At 36.9% G+C, this 23693-nt stretch overlaps 1 protein-coding gene across 8 annotated transcripts in view; it reads left to right on the top strand.

Annotated features, from left to right (window-relative positions):
* MCTP1 (multiple C2 and transmembrane domain containing 1) overlaps positions 1–23693 on the top strand; it is a 494950-nt gene that overhangs the window by 254249 nt on the left and 217008 nt on the right. For all 8 annotated transcript variants that reach the window (XM_069491905.1, XM_069491904.1, XM_069491903.1 and 5 more), the window contains 2 exons: positions 14758–14900; positions 21701–21780. In XM_069491905.1, the coding sequence (XP_069348006.1) occupies positions 14758–14900; positions 21701–21780 (223 nt within the window). The remainder of the gene's footprint in view (positions 1–14757; positions 14901–21700; positions 21781–23693) is intronic.

Genomic DNA, 23693 nt, shown 5'->3' with positions numbered 1-23693 from the left:
CCAAATGGACCTAATAGACGTATACAGAACATTTCATCCAACAGCAGACGAATACACATTTATTCCCAAGCACACACAAAACTTCCTCCAAGATACCAGGATAAATCATATGTTAGGCCACAAAACAAGTCTTAACAAATTTAAAAAGATTGAAATCATATCTATCTTTTCTGACCACAATGGTATGAAAATAAAAATCAACAACAGAAGTATAACCAGTATGGTACTGGCATAAAAACAGATATGTAGACCAATGGAACAGAATAGAAATCCTAGAAATAAATACACCATATAAGGCCAAATAATTTTTGACAAATATGCTAAGAACATACATGGGAGGAAAAAATTCTGTTCCATAAATGGTGCTGGGAAAACTGGATGTCTATATGTATAAGAATGAGATTTGATCCTATCTCACACCATATACAAACATCAGTTCAAAATAGATTAAAGACTTAAATGTAAGACATGAAACTGAGAAACTACCAGAATGAAACGAGCAAATATTCCTTGACGTTGGTCTTGGCAATGATTTTTTGGGTGTGACACCAAAAACACAGGCAACAAAAGCAAAAATAGACAAATGGGAATATATTAAACTAAAGAGCTTTGCACAGCAAAAAAAAAAATCAACAAAATGAAAAGGCAATCTATGCAGTGGAAGAAAATATTTACATATCATACATCTGTTAAGAAGCTAATATCTAAAATATATAAGGAATTACTACAACTCAATAGCAAAAAAAAAAAAAAACAAAAAACCAAAAACAAAACAAAACAAAAAACAACCAAACAATAAAACCCTTATTTTTTTCTCTTTGTTTGTTTTTGTTTTCTGAGACAAGGTCTCACACTGTCTCTTGCACTGCTAGAGTGCACTGGCTTCATTATAGCTTACTGCAACCTCGAACGCCTGGGCTCAAGTGATCCTCCTACATCAACCTCCCAAGTAGCTAGGATTGTAGATGTGCACTACCATGCCTGGTTAGTTTTTCTATTTTTTTTTTTTTGTAGAGATGGGGTCTTGCTATGTTGCTCAGACTGGTCTTGAACTCCTGGCCTCAAGCAATCCTCCTGCCTTGGCTTCTGAAAGTGCTAGGATTACAGGCATGAGCCACCATGTGCAGCCACAACTTGATTTTTAAAAATGACCAAAGGACCTGAATAGACATTTTTCCAAAGAAGACGTATAAATAGCCAACAAGCATATAAAGAGGTCCTCAGCATCACTGATTATCAGCAAAATGTAAATTAAAATCATACTGAGATATTACCTCACACCTGTCAGTCTGGCTATTATTTAAAAAATGAAAGATAACAAGTGTTGGCCAGGATCTGAAGAAAAGATAACCCTTATACACTGTTGGTGGGAATATGAATTGGTACAGCCATTATGGAGAACAGTACACAGGTTTCTAAAAAAAACCTACCATATGACCAAGCAATCCCACTGCTGAATATTTATCCAAATCAGGATCTAGAAAAGATATTAGCACTCTCATGTTTATTGCAACATTATTCACAGTAGCCAAAATATGGAAACCACCTAAATGTCTATCAGTGGATGAATGGCACTATGGTTTGAAAGTATATGTCCCCCCAAAATTCATATGTTGGAACCTGAGACCCAATGTGATAGTTTTATGAGGTGGGAGCTTTAGTAGGTGATTAAGTCAAAGCACTCTGTTCTCATGAATGGGATTAGTATCCTTAGAAAGGGTTTGAGGGGATTATCTATGCCCTTTTGTCCTATGCCTTCCACCATGTAGGACGTAACAACAAGGTGCCATCTTGGAAACAGGTAGCAATCCTTCACCAGACACCAAGATTGCCAGTGTCTTGATCTTGGCTTCCCATCTCTAGAACTGTAAGAAATAAACTTACATTATTTATAGGTTAGCTAGTCTAAGGTATTTTTTATAGCAGCCCAGAACAGACTAAGACAAATGGATATAGAAAATGTGGTATATACATATGATGCAATATTATTTAGCCTTTAAAAAGAAGGAAATCCTGCAATGTGCAACAACATGGGTGAAACTGGAGGCCTTTATGCTAAATGAATAAGCCAAGCACAGAAAGACAAATACTACATGATCTCATTTATGTGTGGGATATAAAAGAGTCAAAATCAAAGAAGCCAAAGAGTAGAATGGTAGTTACCAGGGGCTGAGGCGTTCCAAGGTGGGGAGTAGGGGAGATTGGCAAGATGTTGGTCAAAGGATACAAAATTTCATTTATATGGTAGGAATAAGTCCAAAAATCTATCCTACAACATGGTGACTATAGTTAATAACAATGTATTGGATATGGGAAAATTGCTGAGAGTAGATTTTTAAGTGCTGTCACCACAAATAAGCGTATGAAGTAATACATGTTAATTAGTTTAGCCATTCCATAGTGTATGCATAGTTTAAAACATCATGTTATACACCATAAATATATGTAATTTTCATTTGTCACTTAAAAATAAGAAGAAAGAAGGAAATCCTGTCATTTGCAACATACAGACCTGGAGGATATTATGCTAAGTGACATAAGCTAAACACAGAAAGACAAATACTGAATTATCTCACTTATATGTAAAATATAAAATAGTCAAATTCATAAAAGCAGAGAGTAGGATGGTGATTGACATGGGCTGGGATCAGGGAGGAAGTGGAGAGATGATGGTTAAAGGATACAAACTTCCAATTATGCAAAATACATAAGTTCTCAAGATCTATACAGCACAATGCCTATAATTAATAATACTATATTGTATTCTAAGCATTTTCTAATAGATCTTTTCTTAAATACTATTACTGTAAAATAATCATAATAAACAGGGAAGGAGGAAACTTTGGAAGGTGATGGATATGTCTATGGTCTTGATGGTGGTGATGGTTTCACAGTGTTTACTTATTCACAGTGTATTGAGTTTTATACATTAAATAAATAAAGGTTTTTACATGTTAATCATACCTTAATAAAGTGGTTTAAAAATTATTAAGCATAATTAGCTAATGCTAAAAACAAAACAAAAAACAAAAATAAACTTACTGAGTGCCTATTCTTCCCCCAAACACTGTGCCATGTACTACGGTAGAATGCTGGTCTTCATGGGGCTGCATCCAGTGGGGTAAAAACATACAATAAACAGGTAGGCATACATACTACAAATGTATACATACAAATATAACTTATATAATGATTAATGCTACTAGAAAAATAATATATATCAATAGAAATAGCAGGGAGACCTAATTCAATGGGGAGGTTGAGGAAGGTATCCCTGAGAAAAATTATATTTAAATTGAGACCTGGAAGAGAAGAAAGTATCAACCAGGCAAAAGGGGAAGAGAAGGAGGATCTTTTCAAGCAGAGACACTAACTAGCATATACAAAAACTAGAAGCAGAAAATAATTTCCACTAATAAGTGAGCTGGAACATAGTAAGGAGCCCAAGATGAAGTTGGAGAAGTGGCAAGTCCTATAAACCATGTCACAGATTTTGGGTTTTATCGTAGGTATGCTATGGGTCTGAATATTTGTGTCCCCTCCAAATTCATAGGTTGAAACCTAATCCCCAATGTGATGGTATAATATTAAGAAGTGGGACCTTTGGGGAGGTAACTAGGTCCTGAGGGTAGAGACCTCGTGAGCAGAATTAGTGTCCTTATGACAGAGGCCCCAGAGAGCTGCCTTGCACCCTCTCCATTTGAGGATGCAGTAAGAAAATGCCATCTGTGAACCAAAGTGGGCCCTCACCAAACACCAAATCTGATGGTGCCTTGGTCTTGGACTTCTTAGCCTTTAGAACTGTAAGAAATTTCTAATTATATGCTACTGAGTTTAGTGTATTTTGTTATAGCATCCCAAGTGAACTAAGACAAGATGTAATTGAAAGTTGTTGAGATGTGTTAAGCAAAGAAGTGGAAGATTAAATTTGCAGTTTTAAAAGGTCAATCTGGCTGCTATATAGAGAATTAACGGAGGGGGCCACAGTGGATGTGGAAAGCCCAGTTAGGAGTCTATTATATAGTACACGGAAGAAATCATGATCGCTTAACTAGAATGGAGGAGCAGAGAAGATAGAATCAAGTATATTTTGGAGAAGAATCAGTCAGACTTAGTAGTGCCCTAGATACAAAGCATAGAGAAAAGGAGATATTAAGAATAATTTCAGGTTTCTTGCTTGAGCCACTGTCAAATAATGGAGCCATTAACTGAGACAGCAAAGCCTGAAGGAGAAGTAGGCAGAGCAGCAGAGAAGATCAAGAATTAAGTTTTGCACATGTTAACAGAGGGATGTCTAGTTCCCAAGTGGAGGTTTCACAAGGCAGCAAGAAAAGAAGTCTGGACTGTAGATGTAATTGGTCATCAGCATATGACTGGGATTTAAAGCCATGGGAATGGATGGTAGAGGTTTTAAGAAAACATGAAATGCATGAAGAGAATACTTGCCAGGTAAGAGTTGGGAAAGAATACTGAGAAGAGTGGCCAAAGAGGGCAGGGCCATGAAGCAGAAGGCAGAAGGAGGGAGTGGTCAGCAGTGTTGAGTGTGCAGACAGGTCATGGGTAACATGAGTTGATAACATGGAGGCCATGGTGACCTTGGCAAGACCTTCTCAGAGAATAAATGGAAGCAGAAGCTTTAATGGAATGACTTATAGGGCAAAGAGAGATGAAAAGACATAAAATTTGAAATGGACATGTATAGAAAACGCTTTAGAAGTTTCACAGACTTTCAAAACGAGTAGTACCTGGAGGGCACGGTAGTTTAGGATAGGGGGTCGTGGAGCATGTTTGAATGCTGAGGAAGAGCTGCCAGTGAAGAAGTAGAAGTCGAAGGTGATAGAGAAAACACTGAACTAGCTGAGCAGCTGGGATAGGGTGGGATGCAGAGCACATGTGGAAGGGACACAGTGGCTTAACAAGGGAAGCCACAAGCTCTATAATGTGCTTCTAGCCTCTCCTTCCCACTGCTGCCATCAGAGTAGACTCTGCAAAGATGACCACCTTTGCAGTGGCCCATAGAGTGGTGTCCAAGGACATAAATATTCCCTTGTTCCCTTTCACTATGCCCCTGAAGAACAGGACTTGGACAGAAGTTGTAACACTTGCTCTTTCATAAAAAGGACAAAGAAAAAAGTGGGTGCAGAAAGATGAAGGTGTTGACTTCTATTTTATTATGAAATATGAGGCAAGTATTTATTATTATTACTGTTATTATTACATATTCTCTTAAGTGGTATTAACAGCTAACATTTATTGGGTGCTTACCATATACCATGCACAAAGGCACTACTCTAAGTACTTTATATAAATTGACTTATTTAATTCTTGCAAAACCCTCTAAGGGTTTTTTACATAATTTCTATATTACTAATGCACAGAGCATTTAAATAACTTTATCAGCTAGTAAACAGAAGAGTCTAAATTTGAACCCAGCCCATCTGGCTCTAAATATATGTTCTATTATGATAGATAAATTAATTTCTAGTTGCTGGAGGAAAGCACCGAGTAGTAATCATTTAACTAAAATTCCATTTTTAAAAAACATAGCCAATCATAAAAATAAGACTTGAACACTTGTTTTTAAGTTCCCATTGTTACAGAAAATGACACAATTTCTGTGTTCATACACTGGACTATAGGCAGAGATGAGTCAAAGATAGAAGCAAAGTCTTGGGTCAAAGCTGGAGTAGAAGATAGAGGTGAGCCATGATCCTGTTTCAGGTGTGGAACCTGGTGGTCTAAGAGAAACTGCAGATCTGATTATAAATAGGGGAATGGACTCAGCTGGGGTGTGTACAGGGCCAGAGTCTGACACTCAACATGAGATACCAGGGCAGGGAAGAGACCCAGAATTACAGAAAACATCCAAGACTGCAGAAATGAAGGCTGGGGCAAGTAAACAGCACAATAATGCATCCGAAGTCATACGTGAAATCTGAATAAAATTGGGTATAAGGAAGAAGGACCTTAAGCCAGCTTTTCTGTGACAGCCCTGATCTTTAAACAGTTCTTACAGAAACAAGAACTAATCCAAATATAGGCACCAGATCATTGGGAACACCTGGTTGGGATCACCTTGACTTTAGAGCTGCTGTGCTTAAAGTCTGACGGCAAAGTTCCAGGCAGCCCCATATGGGCACTGTTTGGTGAGGCTTTGCCAGAGCCCCTCTGACTCTCCTGTGTCTGCTTTTATGGCTAAACTGGCTTATTTGATATAATTGTTCTCCCTCCCTCCCTCCCTCCCTTCCTTCCTTCCTTCCTTCCTTTTATTCCCTCCCTTCTTTCACTCTCTTCCTTCCTTCCTTTTATTCCCTCCCTTCTTTCACTCCCTTCTTTCCTTCCTTCCCTCCTCTTCATTATTCCATTTTTTCTTTCATTTCTTCCTTTCATTTGTCTGTCTTTTCTCCCCACCCCCGACCTTTGTTTTTTTTTTTTTTTTTTTTTTTTTTTTGAGACAAAGTCTCACTCTGTTGCCCGGGCTAGAGTGCCATGGCGTCAGCCTAGCTCACAGCAACCTCAAACTCCCGGGCTCAAGCAGTCCTTCTGCCTCAGCATCCCAAGTAGCTGGGACTACAGGCTTGTGCCACCATGCCCGGCTAATTTTTTTCTATGTATATTTTTAGTTGTTCAGCTAATTTCTTTCTATTTTTAGTAGAAATGGGGTCTCACTCTTGCTCAGGCTGGTCTTGAACTCCTGAGCTAAAGCGATCCTCCCGCCTCGGCCTCCCAGAGTGCTAGGATTACAGGCGTGAGCCACCGCACCCAGCCTCCCCCCCCTTTTTTAAGCACAGGATTGGCCACACTCCTACAGTAGTGGCATTGTATTATTGGCCTAGGCGAGACCCTTCCGCCACTTTTGTTTATCCTCTTTCATATGAGATTTCCCATTTCAGGTTCCTTCAGCTCACATGCGCGACTATACTATATACTTGATATGTTCTCTTGAGTTGTATACATCCCTGTAGAACATAAACTCTTTTTGCGTGATTGGGTTTTTTATTTACCTATATGATGTCTTACAGATATTGTTTCTTGTATTTATTACTCATCACTTTGTTTTTGAGATGTATTGATGATGCTGTTGAGCAAATTCCTTGTTTCTAACTGCTTGCCAGTATTCCATGTATGTATATATCACATCTTATCTTTCCCCTCCTGTGTGATAGACACCTATGTAGCTATAGCCACAAATAATGTTGCAGTATATATCTTCATAAATAGTCCCTTGTAGACCCGCACAAAAATTACTTGGAATAAATACCCAGAAATGGGATTGCTGGTTCATAGGCATGCACATAATTTCACAAGAAATGGCCAGGTTGCATTCTGAAATTGCTAAACCATTCTGTCCTTCCATTAGTAGAACTCAGGGTTTCCAATCTGCCCATATCATCACCAACACTAGATGTTACCCACTGTGTCACTAAAAAAAGATCTTAGCTGCAATCAGAGCCCACTCTAGAAAAAATGAATGTACTCAAGGAAATCAGTATATGGAATCTCTAGGAGGGCTAGCAAATTCAGCTACAAGCCTAATGTGTTTGTCAACTCATAGCACAATTATATTGCCTATTTAAATAATCGCAAAATCTCAGTTGTGTCCAACAATAAGCATGTATTTTTTGCTTGTAAGTTGATGGATTGGCTCAGTGGCTCTGCTGCAGGCTGAGGTGGTGGAGTGGCTTTGCTTCACACATCTTATATCCTTCTCCCTGTGACCAGTGAGCTGGTAGGTGTGTTTTTCTCATGGTGAGAGAAGAAGCAATAAGAGGGATCATGCCCACTTTACGAGCACATTTCAAGCCTCTTTCTGCTAAAATCAGGACTTTGTCTACTTAAATCATGGGCCAAAGTAAGTCATATAGTTGAGTGCAAAGTCTACCCATAGCAGGAGGGATTACCAAGACGTTGGATACAGGGAGGGGTTAGAATTGGAACCAATAATGGGATCTACCTCAGCTAGGTAGCCAAGAGCAATATGCTGCCACTCTACCCGACTGTTCTTACATGTGTTAAAGAGAAAACTTACACAGACAATCATTAAAAACAGCAAGGAAGACTTTACTGAAGACTATTGTAATAGGAATTAAGACCATTGCAATAGGGGAGAGAGAATGAACTCAATTCTATTGAAACAAAAGGTGGGAGAGTTTTTAAGCACTGGGGTGAGCGTCAGGATATTTGCAGGTGGTTTCTTACACAGGGGAGAGGTTGTTCAGTCTGTGTTTGCTAAATAGCACTGATCTAAGTTAGGTTTCTACCCTCCCACAGAGACTGGGAGACAGGGACCCTATCTTTCTTAATCATATCTCAAATAGATGGCTTTCTGGTCTTTGAGAAAGAGGTTCCTGGATTGTTAAATTAGCAAGAGATAGGGATACAATTTACATCTCAAAAGGGCACAGAAACAATTTACAATTGCAAGTTTTCTAAGGTAAATGCTCTAAGGAAAGGGAGGTCAGGGACCTATAGTGAGGAATAAAACCATCTCAAGTTTCTTCAAGCTGAGGGGAAGGTTAAGGCCATCTTAGTCAGTGCATAAGAACCACACAGTAGGAACTACAGTTTCCACAATAGATGTTAAGCACAGAACAATGGACTTCCACAACTGCCACTTCTGAAAGTCTTTGTCTTTGCTCAGCCTCTTCCTCACATTGCTCTCTTCCATGTCTAAGAGCAGCAGCTTTTATTTCCCAAAGAATGATTTTAATGATATTTGCCCTTCTTAGAATGTGACCTTCACGTTCCTCACATTAAGTGGTGGGGTTTATGTCTGTCCCTTCAACCTGACCAGGCCTTTGTATAATAACTTCCTTGAAAAATAAAGCATAGTGATCATTAAAAAGTTGTGCACTTCCACCTTGCAGTTCTTGAGCTTGGAATCCAGCTGCCATGCTGGGAGGAAGCCAAACTAGCCTACACAGTAAGACCGTGTGGAGAGGCCACGTGTAGGTATTTAGCCAACAGCCCAGCTGAGCTGTCAGCCTACAGCCAGCATACAAGTGCATTCAGGTGATTCCAATTTCTAACCATGTGAGTCTTCCCAGCTGAGGCCCCAGACCTCTTGGAGCAGAGACAAGCCAACTCCACCACACCCTGTCTGAATTCCTGTACCACAAAACCCCTGAACATGATAAAAATAGCTGTTTCACACCACTGAGTTTCAGCGTGGTTTGTTACACAGCAACCATAACTGGAACACCAAGCCTGACATTGGTGAGTGCAAAGTGAACACTAGCTGCAAGGAAGGCTGGGAGACCAAGCACTGGCTTCAACTTCCAGGAGGCAGGAAAGCTATTCAAAAGATGTAAGCTGGCCCACAAAGTGACATATATGTTTACAACAACTGACTTTCTAATTTTTGTGCTTCTGATCAGTGAATTCATTATTTTAATTATTTGTATTTTCTGATTATTACTGTTTTTGATAATTTCTTCAATTACTTGTTTGTTATTTGGGCTTTCCTTCTTGTGGATTGACTACCCATAAAATTTAACCATTTCCCTGTTTGAGTTTCCTATCTTTTTCTTACTGATTTTCAAAAGTTCATATGTATTCAAGATATTAATCTCCTGTCTGTTCAGGCACTGAAAATATTTCCAGCATGGCATCTGTTGGTTAACTTTTTTCCACAGTATCCTTAGTTTAACAGAAATTCTTAACTGTATATAGATATCTCTCTCGTTCTCTTTCTCTCTCTCTCTCGCTGGATTATGTTTTGTGCTCTCAAGTTTTTGCTTATTTAAGAAATCTCTCCCTCCATTTTGAATCCTGTATGTTCTATTGGCTTTATATATTCACAATTCATATCCAGCTATTTGAGTTGTCAGGAGTCCATCTTTGCATATGGCACCAGGTGGGGGTATGGTTTCACCTTAGTCCATATAATCAGTCAAGTTTCCTAGAACCATCTACTTAACAGTTCATCTTTTCTCCATTTTTTTTTGTTGTAAACTTTATCAAATAGAATGTTCCCATTGGCCTATTTTTGAGGTTTCTAAGGAATCTAGACCACTCACCTATTTATTCTTGTACGCACACCATGTTGTTTTTATTTTGGGGGGTCCATTTCAGTTTTGCTGCCATCTGTCTCCTATAAGTCTTAAGTTTCTCTTGTAACAATTTGCTCTGATTCCAAAGTACTCTAAAAAGAACAATTTTTTATAGGCTTTCTGAAGTTTCTTTTTTTTATATTTTAGCATATTACAGGGGTACAAATGTTTAAGTTAATATATTACCTTTGCCCCACCCGAGTCAGAGCTTCAAGCATGTCCATCCCCCAGACGGTGCGCACTGCACCCATTAGGTGTGAATATACCCATCCCCTCCTCATTCCTCCCACCTGCCTGACAGCCAATGAATGTTACTACTATATGTGCACATAAGTGTTGATTGATTTGTGCCAATTTAATGGTGAGTACATGAGTGGCTTATTTTACCATTCTTGTGATATTTCACTTAGTAGAATGGGCTCCAACTCTATCCAGGATAATACAAGAGGTGCTAGATCACCATTGTTTTTTATGGCTGAATAGAACTCTATGGTGTATACATATACCGCATTTTATTAATCCACTCATGTATTGATGGGGACTTGGGTTGTTTCCACATCTTTGCAATTGTGAATTATGCTGCTATAAACATTCTAGTGCAGATGTCTTTTTTTATAGAATGTCTTTTTTCCCTTTGGGTAGATGCCCAGTAATGGGATTGCTGGATCAGCTGGTAGTTCTACTTGTAGCTCTTTGAGGTATTTCCATATTCCTTTCCACAGAGGTTGCACTAGTTTGCAGTGCCTCCAGCAGTGTATGAGTGTTCCTATCTTTCCACATCCACACCAACATTTATTCTTTTGGGACTTTTTGATAAAGCCCATTCTCACTGGAGATAATTGATATCTCATTGTGGTTTTGATTTGCACTTCCCTGATGATTAAAGATGTTGAGCATTTTTTTGTGTTTGTTGGCCATTAATCTGTCTTCTTTTGAAAAGTTTCTGTTCATGTCCTTTGCCCACTTTTTTATGGGGTTGTTTGATTTTTTTTCTTGCTGATTTTCCTGAGTTCTATATAGATTCTAGTTATCAGCCTTTTATCAGATGTGTAGCATGTGAATATTTTCTCTCATTCTGTAGGTTGTTTGTTTGCTCTCATGATAGTTTCCTTGGCTGTGCAGAAGCTTTTTAATTAGATCAGGTCCCATTTATTTGTTTTTGCTGTGATTGCCTTTGGGGTCTTCATAAATTATTTCTCTTGGCCAATGTCTATAAGAGTTTTTCCAAAATTTTCTTCTAGAATTCTTATAGTTTCATGGCTTAGGTTTAAGTCTGTTATCCACCATGAGTTGATATTTGTGAGAGGTGAGAGGTGTGGATCCTGTTTCAGTCTTCTACATGTGGCTATCCAATTTTCCCAGCACCATTTATGGAATAAGGATTCTTTTCCCCAGTGTATGTTTTTGTCTTCTTTGTCAAAGATTAGATGGCTAAATGAGGATGATTTTATATCTGGGTTCTCAGTTCTATTCCATTGGTCTATGTCTCTGTTCTTGTGCCAGTACCATGCTGTTTTAGATACTATAGGCTTGAAGTCTGGTAAATTGATGCCTCCCAATTTGTTCTTTTTGCCTAAGATTGCTTTTGCTATACAGGATCTTCTCTGGTTCCATATGAAGCATAGAATTGTTTTTTCTAGATCTGCAAAAAATGATGTTGGTATTTTAATAGGGATTGCATTGAATCTGTAGATCACTTTGAGTAGTGATTAAAATCAACATTTTAATAATGTTGATTCTGAGGACCCATGAGTATGGTATGTTTTCCACCTGTTTATGTCCTCTGCTGTTTCCTTCTTCAGTGTTTCATAGTTCTCCCTATAGAGGTCTTTTACCTCCTTAATGAAATATATTCCTAGGTATTTTATTTTCTTTGTTGCTATTGTGAATGGTATTGAGTCTTTGATTTGGTTCTCAGTTTAACTGTTGTTGGCATATAGGAATGCTATTGATTCCAGTACATTGATTTTGTAACCCGAGACTTTGCTGAATTTGTTTAGCAATTCCAGTAGTCTCATGGCAAAATCCTTGGGGTTTTCTAGATATAAGATAATATCATCAGCAAAGAGAGATAGTTTGACTTCTTTTGCCCCCATTTGGATGCCCTTGATTTCCTTCTCTTGTCTGATTGCTCTGAGTAGGACTTCCAGCACTGTGTGGAATAGAAGTGGTGATAAAGGGTGACCTTGTCTGGTTCCAGTTCTAAGTGGGAATGCTTTCAATTTTTCCCTGTTCAGTACAGTGTTGGCTGTGGGTTTGTGATATATAGCTTGTATCATTTTTAGGTAAGTCCCGTCTGTGCCTATTTTGTTAAACATTCTTATCATAAAAGGGTGCTGAATTTTGTTGAATGCTTTTTCTGTGTCTATTGAAAGGATCGTATGGTCTTTATTTTTACTTCTATTTATGTGTTGAATTACATTTATAGATTTGTGTATGTTGAACCATCCCTGCATCTCTGGAATGAAGCCCACTTGGTTGTGATTGATTATTTTTTTGATAAGTATTTTTTTGAAGATTATTTTATTACTCTTCCATATAATTTTTTTTATTATGATTTCATTTAGTTCTGCTCTGATCTTTGTCATTTCTTTTCTTCTGCTGGGTTTGGGGTAGGTTTGCTCATCCTTTTAGAGTTCTTTGAGACAATTCATTATATTGTTTATTTGTGATCTTTCTGTCTTTTGGATTTAGGCATTTATGGATATAATTTTTCCTCTCAGGACTGCCTTAGCTGTGTCCCACGGATTTTGATAACTTGTGTCTCCTTTGTCATTTAGTTCAAAGAATCTTTTGATTTCCATCCTAATTTCCTCCTTATCCCAGTAATTGTTCAGCAGAAGGTTGTTTAGTTTCCATGACTTTGTGTAGAGATGAGAGTTTCTGTTGGAGTTGATTTCTAATTTTATTCCACTGTGGTCTGAGAAGAAGTATGGTATAATTTCTATTCTTTTAAATTTCTTGAGACATGCTTTGTGGCCTAGGATATAGTCAATCTTAGAGAATGTCCCATGAGCTGATGAGAAAAATATATATTCAGTGTTTTTTGGGTAGCATGATCTGTAAATGTCAGTCAGGTCCATTTATTCTAGAGTTCTGTTTAAGTCCATTGTTTCTTTGTTTATTTTCTGCTTGGAGGATCTCTTCTGCTCTTTTAGAGGGGTGTTGAAGTCCCTGGCTGTTACAGTGCTACCGTTTATCATTTTGTTTAGATCAAGTAGGATTTGCTTTATGAATCTTGGTGCACTTGAGTTAGGTGCATAAATATTTAGAATTGTTATGTCTTTTGTTGAATTGTACCCTTCACCGTTATATAGTGAACAATTTTGTCTTTCATTACTTTTGTTGATTTGAAGACTATGTTATCTGAAATCACAACTGCTCTGCTAGCTTTCTTTTGGCTTCCATTTGCATAGAATATTATTTTCCATCCCTTAATTTTGGGTCTGAATGCATTCTTGTGGGTTAGATGTGTTTCCTGAAGACAGCAGATACTTGGCTTGTGTATATTTGTCCATTCGGCTAACCTATGTCTCTTTAGTGGGTAGTTCAAGCCATTCACATTTATTGAAAGAACTGATAAGTAGGGTAGACTTAAAAGAACAATTTTGTAAAAAATCTTGTAACTTCTTTTTAAATTTTAAAATTCTTCTTTCTTAATCTGATTGTCATTTGTTAATGCACTCTCACTGGCTCCTTTTGCCACCTAATCTTCTAATATGCTTTGTGCTAAAAATTGTTAAAATTTTGCATAAGCAGAGTAAAGAGTGATCCTGCAAGGAAAGGGCAAGAGATTTAGCACAATGTTCTTTGAGGCATCTGTTTTAGACACTCAGAGACATTTCCTTGTTCTCAGCTATCACCCTCAGGTGTAGCTGTGAGGGCAAGGTTATAGTCTATGCACAGGAAAGGAAAGCTTTGGAACTCATTTCTTCTGAAAGGTGGGACACCAAGAAATTTTGCCTGGGAACACTGGAAATATTTAGTTATGGAAAGTTACTTGGAGCAGAGATTTCTAAATTTTCTTTTATTTCCATCAAATAATTTTACAGACTACCTTCGTCTAGTCATTTATATATTCATTTGTTCACCAACTGTTTACTGAGGACCTACAATATGTCATATTCTGTACTAAGTGCTATAGATATAAAAAACAGTGATCCAAATGGTTTGAATCTTATGGAGCTTTTTATGTTTTAGGAGGTATTAGTAGTTACATAGATGATTTTTGAAACCAATGGCAATAGTTCATCTAGGGTATGACTAAGAAAATTTGAATGAGTACCTGAGTTTTACTGTCTCTCAAAATATTAATAGTTAAATCAGCTAAGATCGTTGACTTTCTTTTTTATGGTTACTAGATTATACCAAGAGAAATGTCAGATTAGTCTCTATGATTTATAACTTGAATTAAATGTACATATTCAGCATGCAGTAGAGTGCTTTTAAATACCAGGGCAAGGTTACAGGATAAAGATCAGAAGATGCAATATATATAACTATATATATATATATGGTATAACAGTAATATACTATCACTTCAATATATAAGGAAAATTTTAGGAAAAACACTTAACACTTATTTTCCCATGTGATAAGTTTCATTTAACTTTTCTTCCCTTAAATACTTTCTGATAATTCAATGAGTGATTCTCTTCTATAGAAAGGCACAATTAACATGGATCAATCTGTATCTCTTTAACAGGAACAAGTGATCCATACGTGAAGTTTAAAATTGGAAGAAAAGAAGTTTTTAGAAGTAAAATAATACACAAGAACCTCAACCCTGTGTGGGAAGAAAAAGCTTGCATTCTTGTTGATCATCTTAGGGAGCCATTGTACATAAAGGTGAGCCATTTATTTGTTTTACTCTGATAGAAACTGCATAGAAATCCCTGTTTAATGGTTTTTTATCATGTCTCTTTGTCTGATGAGATTTTTCACCGGAGATATATTCTGCTATTCACAACTCTAATCTATTGATAATGTGATAGAAGTGAAATAGAGGGTGGGAGAGATAGCAGGAGTATTTTTCTTCAGGACAGTTCTACTGCCAGTCATTGCAGAGGATTATGAACTATGTCTCCTCTTGCTTGGTGTTGTCAACAGATTTAGCACACTTTGGAAGCATATAAAAGCAAGACTCCATATAAGCTAGCAAGAAGGAAAGCTTACACAGAAACCAGCTTTTAAAAATTATATTATTTCAGATCCACCATTCCTGGTTGCAAGCCAAATGCTTTACTTGGAAGGTGAGAAGAATGAAAATGATAGAAGAGAAAAATTCCTACCTCTATTATATTACCAAAAATGGGAAGAAAAGTCTTTTCTCTCATTTGATGTAGTTAAAAGAAAGAGAAGAACTTAAGGAAGTTACAACCTAATTCCTTGTTTCAACCGGATTCCTTGTTTTATTCTCACACCTGACTTCCCTTTAATTCATATCTCTAGGTACTTATATTCATTTTTGCTCCTATACCGTGACTATCCATTCAGTGACCAAACCTTTTGCTACTTTTACAATACATGCCCCGTCCTTTTCTGTAAGTTGTCATTACCAACACATGAGCCAAAAATCTCATGTGGTCACTCTTTCAGCAATCACTAGACATACTCCTTCCTCTCAAATCTTCATTGTCTTCCCTCCAGTTGTTTCTCTCCTCCACAGAAAGGAAGAAGAAATAATCAAGATGTTATTGAAATTATACCAGAACAGTTTATAAGAGTGATGAAAATAGACTCTACTAAGCATACAGTTAATAAGTTTCTAGAAGACATTATGGGGAGAATAGATGCATATTTGCATAAGACATTATCTCCAGTGGTCACTGGATAAAGCAAGTCAATGAAATAGAATTAGTAAGCTGTTTTCTAATATATAATGTGTTCTGGCAGAATAATTATTAATGTGAGCATTGTTCATAGCCAACCCTACTCCCTCAAAGGGAAGATCTTTATGGTCAGATGTTTCTCCCCTGCTCTTCCCCTGTAGAGAGAAAGAAATATCTACATGAGAAAAAAAGAATTACCTTCATAGTAAAGAGCTGAGATGGGGAATGAAAAAGGAATAAGGAAAAAACAAGTGGGCTGTGAAGGAAGTTTTATTTCTGGGTGAGGAAGTGGGTGGTCAGGAGGGATTGGTTGTGAAGAAAATGGATAGGAAAAGAAAGCAGGTGCTAATAAGGACAGTCACAGATCATTTGGATCTCATTAATGTCACTTAAATGAAAAATCATGAAAGGAAAGAGATTGATTTTTAATTACATCTGCTTTGGATCTATCTTTCTTTAAAGGGATATTACTCCATGAAAGAACTGTGTGAATGTCCTGCCTTTAAAAGGGTTACAAGTGAACTCCTCCCCAAAGTTATATTTAACATCAGATGGGTCCTTTTGCTATTCTCTTGTGCTCAAGAATGAGTATTCATTTATGTAGAAATCCAAATGTCAAAATGCATATTTCAAAAGGAATGTCTTACTAGACTCAAAAACAAATAAACAACAATCTGAAATATACAAACAAGAATGGTGGTAAAAAAATTTTTTTGTTTTGATTTGAGAGCAAGAATATAGACATATATATGCTGTGACTGAAGACAGTGGCTCTGTATGCAGGAAAAATGCAGCCATATGTGTGCTGTCCTTCTGCCCAATGAAGCCCACTTCAGACTCAGAGTGCAAGGTTTTTAGTGGGAGCTGGTCACTTAGGCACAATAACCAGCACAACTGCCAAAATTCTAGACTTCCAGAAGGAAAGCAGGCGTTCAGTGCACCAGATGAACGAAACAACCTTATCAATGGGAATGTTTCAAAAGCCGAATTCCTAGATGTCAACTAAGAGCCAATCCTATAAGCTCAAGCATATTATGTTACCTCTTTCCTTCACATCCTTGGTTCCTATCTTTCTCTCATACTTAATATTTAATTTATCAATTATTTCTATCAGCTCCACCATCAAAATATATCCTAAATTTGACCACTTCTCACCCTGACATCTAATCCACAGACACCATCAACTCTTTCCAGAACCCCTGGTCTACCTGCTTACATTGTTTCTCTTATTAAGAATGTAAATTACCAAGTGGCTTTGATGTGAACATTATAAGATGTAAGTTAGATTATACTACTTCCATGCATAAAATCTCCCAGTGACTTCCACCATGCTCAGAGTGAAACCCAGTCATGTGATGGTGGGCACCATGGTCTAAGCCTGAACTGGTATCCCAGCACGCTTCTCTTACCCACTACTTTCCAGCCACATTTCCCTCTGGCTAGTTTCTTCAATGCCTTTCCTATTCCCTCCTTGTGAGATATACTTTCCCCATGATGGAATACTCTTTCCCACTCCCTCATTTTGAAGCACACTTTCTCCATCATGGCTCCACCTTTCACTTAGATGCCTCCCTCTCTTTTTGTCCTTCCTGAACATCATATATAAATGACAGTTCTCATCACTCCTGTGCTCTGAAATATTTTTCCCCATACCACTTACCACTGCTTGGTATACATATTTGTTTATTGTCTGTGCCCCCCATATGTAAGCTCCAAGAAATCAAAGACATTGACCGTTTTGTGCACTGCTGTATTTTAGGCACTTAGAACAGTATCTGGCACATTGTGGGCGCTCACTAAATATTTCTTAAATAAATGAGTTAATAAATGCATTAATCATCTGGACTGCCAAGTCAAAACTCCCCTGAAGCCATAATCACCTATGAACATTGTAGTCATTTGAACTAGAAATTCCCATTCATGTTGAAGCCAGTGAGTTGAGTTTTCTATGACTTGTATCCAAAAGCATTTTAACTGATATACTCTCCAATGCATTTTTTGGTGGACAATTGAAATAAGATAAATTCATTGCTTAAAATAAAATATTTATTGTTCTAAACTCACTTGAGAATGAAGAAAGGTGTTAACGACTCCCAAGCAACTTCTACCTAATGCTACCTAATGTTTCCAACTAATAGAGTAGAGGCTCCATGAAAGCAAGGATCTTATCTATTAATAAATTATTCATGTTTGAATTCCCAGTGCTTCTCCCAGAGCGGGTGCCTAAGATATATTTGTTAAATTTAAATGTGTTCTATTTACAAAACCCAATACAAGAGTTGAATCGCACTTCTTCCTAGCCCTAGTATTTGGGGGTAAAAACCAAAATTTTTCAACTTTAGATTCTTTATCTGAACAATAGAAACAACAATACCTGTTAACTGGGTTGTGAAAGTATTAAAACTTTAAATCTGTATAATATATCTAATACAGTGCCTAGCTTCCAGTAAATGTCAGATAAGCATTATAAACATGAACTTTGCTCATTTTTACTGCAGTGGAGTACCTTTTCCTATTTTATCTCTCTACTATGCTCTATATTTCTGAAACTCTACCTAAAGCAATGTTCTCTCTGACAACTAAATAGTTTATAGAGCTTGGAACCAAGTAGCGTAGCTAATGATTTCATTAATGAATGGACTCTGCTGTTTCCATTCTTTCCCATGTTTATGCCTTTGTAGATTAATAGGAACTGAGAACTAAGGCAAACATGTAGCATTAAGATAATAGGAGAGAGCATATATTCAAGCCAACTTGAATCTATTTTCTTGAGTTGCAGTCCTCAAACGGCCCAAATAAAATCTCTACTTATTTTTTTTTTTTTTTTTTTTTTTTTTTTTTGAGACAGAGTCTCACTCTGTTGCCCAGGCTAGAGTGAGTGCCGTGGCGTCAGCCTAGCTCACAGCAACCTCAAACTCCTGAGCTCAAGCGATCCTCCTGTCTCAGCCTCCCGAGTAGCTGGGACTACAGGCATGCGCCACCATGCCCGGCTAATTTTTTCTATATATATTTTTAGCTGTCCATATAATTTCTTTCTATTTTTAGTAGAGATGGGGTCTCGCTCTTGCTCAGGCTGGTCTCGAACTCCTGAGCTCAAACGATCCGCCCACCTCGGCCTCCCAGAGTGCTAGGATTACAGGCGTGAGCCACCGCGCCCGGCCTAAAATCTCTACTTATTAAAAAAAAAAAAAAAAAGACAATAGGAAAGACTGTCACTATCAGGGTAAAAAGACTTTGGATGTTCAGTCACCCAGTTGAGCTGTCTACATTAATTAATTCACTGTATTAACCACTCACCACCTCATATGTGTACAAGTACCTCAGGTGTTCTCATTGATTATATGCCACCTACCTTGTCCCCAAGAGTTTAAGCCTAAGGGTGATATGATTAGAAGAGATTTCACAAAAGAAATTTCTCTAATGTTTTGGTATAAATTTTATGTTGTAAAATATACTGCTGCAGCCACTTGAAAATATCAAGGTGTCAGTTGCACAAGGCATGCAATATATGCATGTGATATGCCACTGAGTAGATGATTAAAGCTCAGAAGTGTAATTGATCAAGGAGAATATTTATTGCAGGAGTGCTGAGCTTTCTACAATAAATGTACTCCTGAAAGGTTGTATGTAAATCAAATGACTGCAAATGGAATAATTTAAAGGCATTAGGAGAGCTTATTACTTAAATAAATCTCCTTGTGACTGTTCAAACCTAAGAATCCTTTTGTAATGCAAAGTATTTATATTTTTATTTAAATATCAATTTTTTACATATTAACTTTTTAAAAATTGAAGTACACCTCTACTAGAGAAAAAAACAGTAGCTGGTTTAAGGCTGCTGTACTTACTATTTCTTCTGCTTTGGGTTTTCTAACTGTTGTGCCAAAAATTAATTGGGTGCAGGGGTGTGGACTATTGATTCTCTCAGCTTCATAGATTCTCAGATTCTGGAGAGTCCAGTGGCCTGGGTCATCCATTCAAGAGCAGATTTACCTGTTTATGCTCAATTACGCCAATGTTCAATTCAACTATTTTCTATATGAAAAGTCAGATAACATAGCACAAAACTTCATCTAGTGACATTTTTTTTCATCTTAAAGGCTTTCCTGATCTTCTTTGTTATTCTTTCTCTTCTTATTCCATTCTTTTTCTTAAAACACTTATCAAAATTTTCAATTACATATCACCTGTGCACTTCCTTGTTTAATATCTGGCTCCCACACTAAACTGTGAGCAATTGACAATGTCAGTTTAGCTCACCAATGTTTATTCAATGCCTAGCATATTGCCTGGAACATAATAGGTACTTAATCTATATTGGCCAAGGGAATGAATGAGTGAGAAAATTAATAGATGGATGGAAGTTAGCCAGTTCCCATTTACTCAGAGTCCTTTGGAAATGGCTCTAACTGATCTAGCTCTGAGTCATCCCTCCAACTTCTTTCCACTCTCCATCTTTTTCAATTTGCTTCAACCCCAATTGCTTCTTGTTGATTCTTAAACACATCAATCCCTCTCCTTTGCTTGGTGTTTCCTCTGGCTGAAGTGCTCTTCCCCATGCTAACATGGCATAAACCTTCCCATTATTTGATTGTCTACACAAATACACTTCCCTAGACAGGGCTTCCTGGACTCCCTATCTAAAATAGCGGTTCCTAACACATCCCTTAGACATTTACTTTTCTCCATAGCACTTGTCACTGAACTGTGTGTATTATTTAGGTATCTGTTAATTGTCTCAGCCCCTAAATGTAGTGTCCAAGAGAACAGAGACATCGTCTGTCTTACCATAGTATGAAGGAGAACCATACAAGGCTGGGCGTGTATGGTATCACGCCTATAATCCTAGCACATTGGGAAGCCTAGGTGGGAGAACTGCTTAAGGCCAGGAGTTCAAGACCAGCCTGAGCAAGAGTGAGAACCGTTTCTACAAAAAATAGAAAAATTAGCTGGGCATTGTGGCACACACCTATAGTCCCTGGAGGCTGAGGCAGGAGGATCACTTGAGCCCAGGAGTTTGAGGTTGCAGTGAGCTATGATGATACCACTGCAATCTAGCCTTGGTGGCAGAACAAAACACTGTCTCAAAAAAAAAAAAAAAAAAAAAAAGAATCATGCAAGACACAGAAGATAATGGATAGAAAGTGTTGACAGAAGGAAAAAATGATGCATTCTCTCTTTCTTTTCTTTCACTTTTGTTTTGTTGATGTTAGTCACATTAGTCTTATCTCCCAGTAATTGCTTGTGACAATAAAATCTTAATTTAATTTAACCTTAATATAACTTTACAAACTACTTTAATCATATCTCAATGTTTACTTATTTGTATGTTTAAAATGGCATTATCCTATAATATCACAGAATTTATCTTCACTGACCTAAAAAATATGAAAAAAATGGAATCATATTCTTATCACCCATAGCCCAATATGAAAGACATAATTGTTGAATTTTATACTAATTTACTTTTACTTCCAGTAATGCTAATATTCCTTCTAGGAGAAAAAAAATTCTAAGCCTTTGTTTTCCACATTTTTGAAGATTTACTATATTTTATTTGATTTTGTTACATTTACCTTAAAGTCCTATTTGATATAAATCAACAATATTAAGTAAAACAATGAAATGTAATTTCCTTTGAATGTTTTGTGAGAACCTAATATTACAAAGTAGAAAAACAAAAAATTAAAAAATAAACCAGAAATATTAGTGTGTTTTTGGTGACATGGACAACCAATATTTTATACTCAAAACATTATCATTTAAAGCTTACATTGGAATTATTTATAACAATGCCTTGTCTCTTTGGCTTCTTAGGTATTTGACTATGATTTTGGACTACAGGATGACTTTATGGGCTCAGCCTTTCTGGATCTTACACAACTGGAGTTAAACAGGTAACTTTTAAACTGTCGTAATATCACTACACCTTGTTATGCAGCTGGGCCTGTGTAATAGGAAATGTCAGCCAGTCTGGGTTCTAATTGCTGTACTGTCATGTATAGCTACAAGCTTTCATGCTAGCCAGCCTTTCTTAAGTCCATCTTTCTCATCTACTCGATGGGAATAATAGCATCTTCCGTGACTACCTCATTTGACAACAACTATTCATCAGAAAAATTCTTGGACACTTGCTCTGTCCCCCAGCACTGTGCTAAGCACCAGGAATCTAGAGATAAAAGGCACATTCCTTGCTCTCACATTGCTCCTATGGTCATAGTAGGGGATAAAGAAGATTATGCATATTAATGCTAATTATTAACTGAAGAATCAAGCTACTATATATGAAATAAAACACGTACACTTTGCTTCAAAAACAGCAGCTCTCTTACCACTTGTACCAAGGTAGAATCTGATTTGCCATCACCAGTTACTATCTCTGGTTCGCCAGCACTAGATTACCAAGGAGTGCTCCTAAAGTGCAGGTATATTGGTTCTATTTGCTCAGTTACATTATTTATCATTGCTCAACTAGGTGGAAAGTTACATTATTATTACTAATGTTAGTCATTTGGGATAATGATACCAAATAGTGGGATTTTTATTTTTCAAAATGCATTCCAATATAGGAACTATGAATTAATTTGTACTGCAGAAGAAAAATAATAGTTTTTAAAAAGTAAAGCAGTACTGGAATGGGTTGCAAAGGAAGCTGTGAAATTTTCTTTGATGATTTTAAGGAGAAGGAATTCCTGTTTTAGATGATCATGTTACATTATGTGGCAGGAATAGTGGAAAACAGGAAAGCAGAGTGATGGGCCAGATTGTTACTTTGAATTTCTGTAAATGTCGATAAGTAGAAAAACATAAAGAGTAGAACCCCCTTATGTGTTACAGTCAGCTAAGTTTGAGCACAGTGGCGGCTTATTGGTCTTCCAATGGTCATTTTTGCTTCAGACTGGATAAAAGAACAGCCTTTCTTGTACTTCCTGCACGTCCTCTAATACAACCTACAGCCTAGCACATACCTCCCTGCAAAGATCTTATGCAAAGGTCTACAGAGAAAGTAATTGTGCCCTTAGTGGTATTGTATGGAGTCCATTATCATGAAAACTGAGCTCAAACTAGAATGCACTGTACTTTTTTTCTATATAAAGGCCACAATTACTTACTCTGTAGACCTTTGCATAAGAATATGCAAATTACTGGCCTTTACCCCAAAGCATAAATTTCTCTTGTTCTCTATTAAAGAGAAATCATTGGTGAAAAATAATTTAAATGGAAAAATATGAAATAATTTTAAAAATTAAAAGAGATTATATATAAGCATTTGGTGTTATCTTACCACATTACATATTTTATGTATTTCATTAACAATTCTCTCCCTTAAAAACCACAAAAACATCAAATTGTTACTTTTTAAAATCACATTTGTGTATGCTGTTTCATTCTCTGAATAAATCAGTAGTCTTTGGGTGTACAAAAATAGATAATAGTAGTAGCCACATAAATACTTACGCTACTGTATAATGCATTAAGGTATCTTTTTGAAAGAAAAGGTACATCATAAAGCAATTGCAAATGTTCTCAAATCTTTATCATGTAATCTTTAAAAATGCAATGAAGTTTTTACTATTAATTTTATGTACATATGCTATAATGCCTAATATATATTTATTAAAATAAAAGGAACAAGTTGTTGCAATCTAACCCCATAATGATTAGTTATAACTAAATTAATATTGGAGCAATTTGCATCACAACTATTATAACTTATGTATATTACCAGCCTGACAGGTTGCTTATAGTTCTCTTTAAACCTCTGACAGCAAAGAATTGTTCATATGTTTTATGAGATCGTTCCCCAACT

Source organism: Eulemur rufifrons, chromosome 17, assembly GCF_041146395.1.
Source record: "Eulemur rufifrons isolate Redbay chromosome 17, OSU_ERuf_1, whole genome shotgun sequence".
Lineage (NCBI taxonomy): Eukaryota > Metazoa > Chordata > Mammalia > Primates > Lemuridae > Eulemur > Eulemur rufifrons.
Note: the sequence above shows the minus strand (reverse complement) of the source record. Positions and strands in the feature narration are given on the sequence as shown.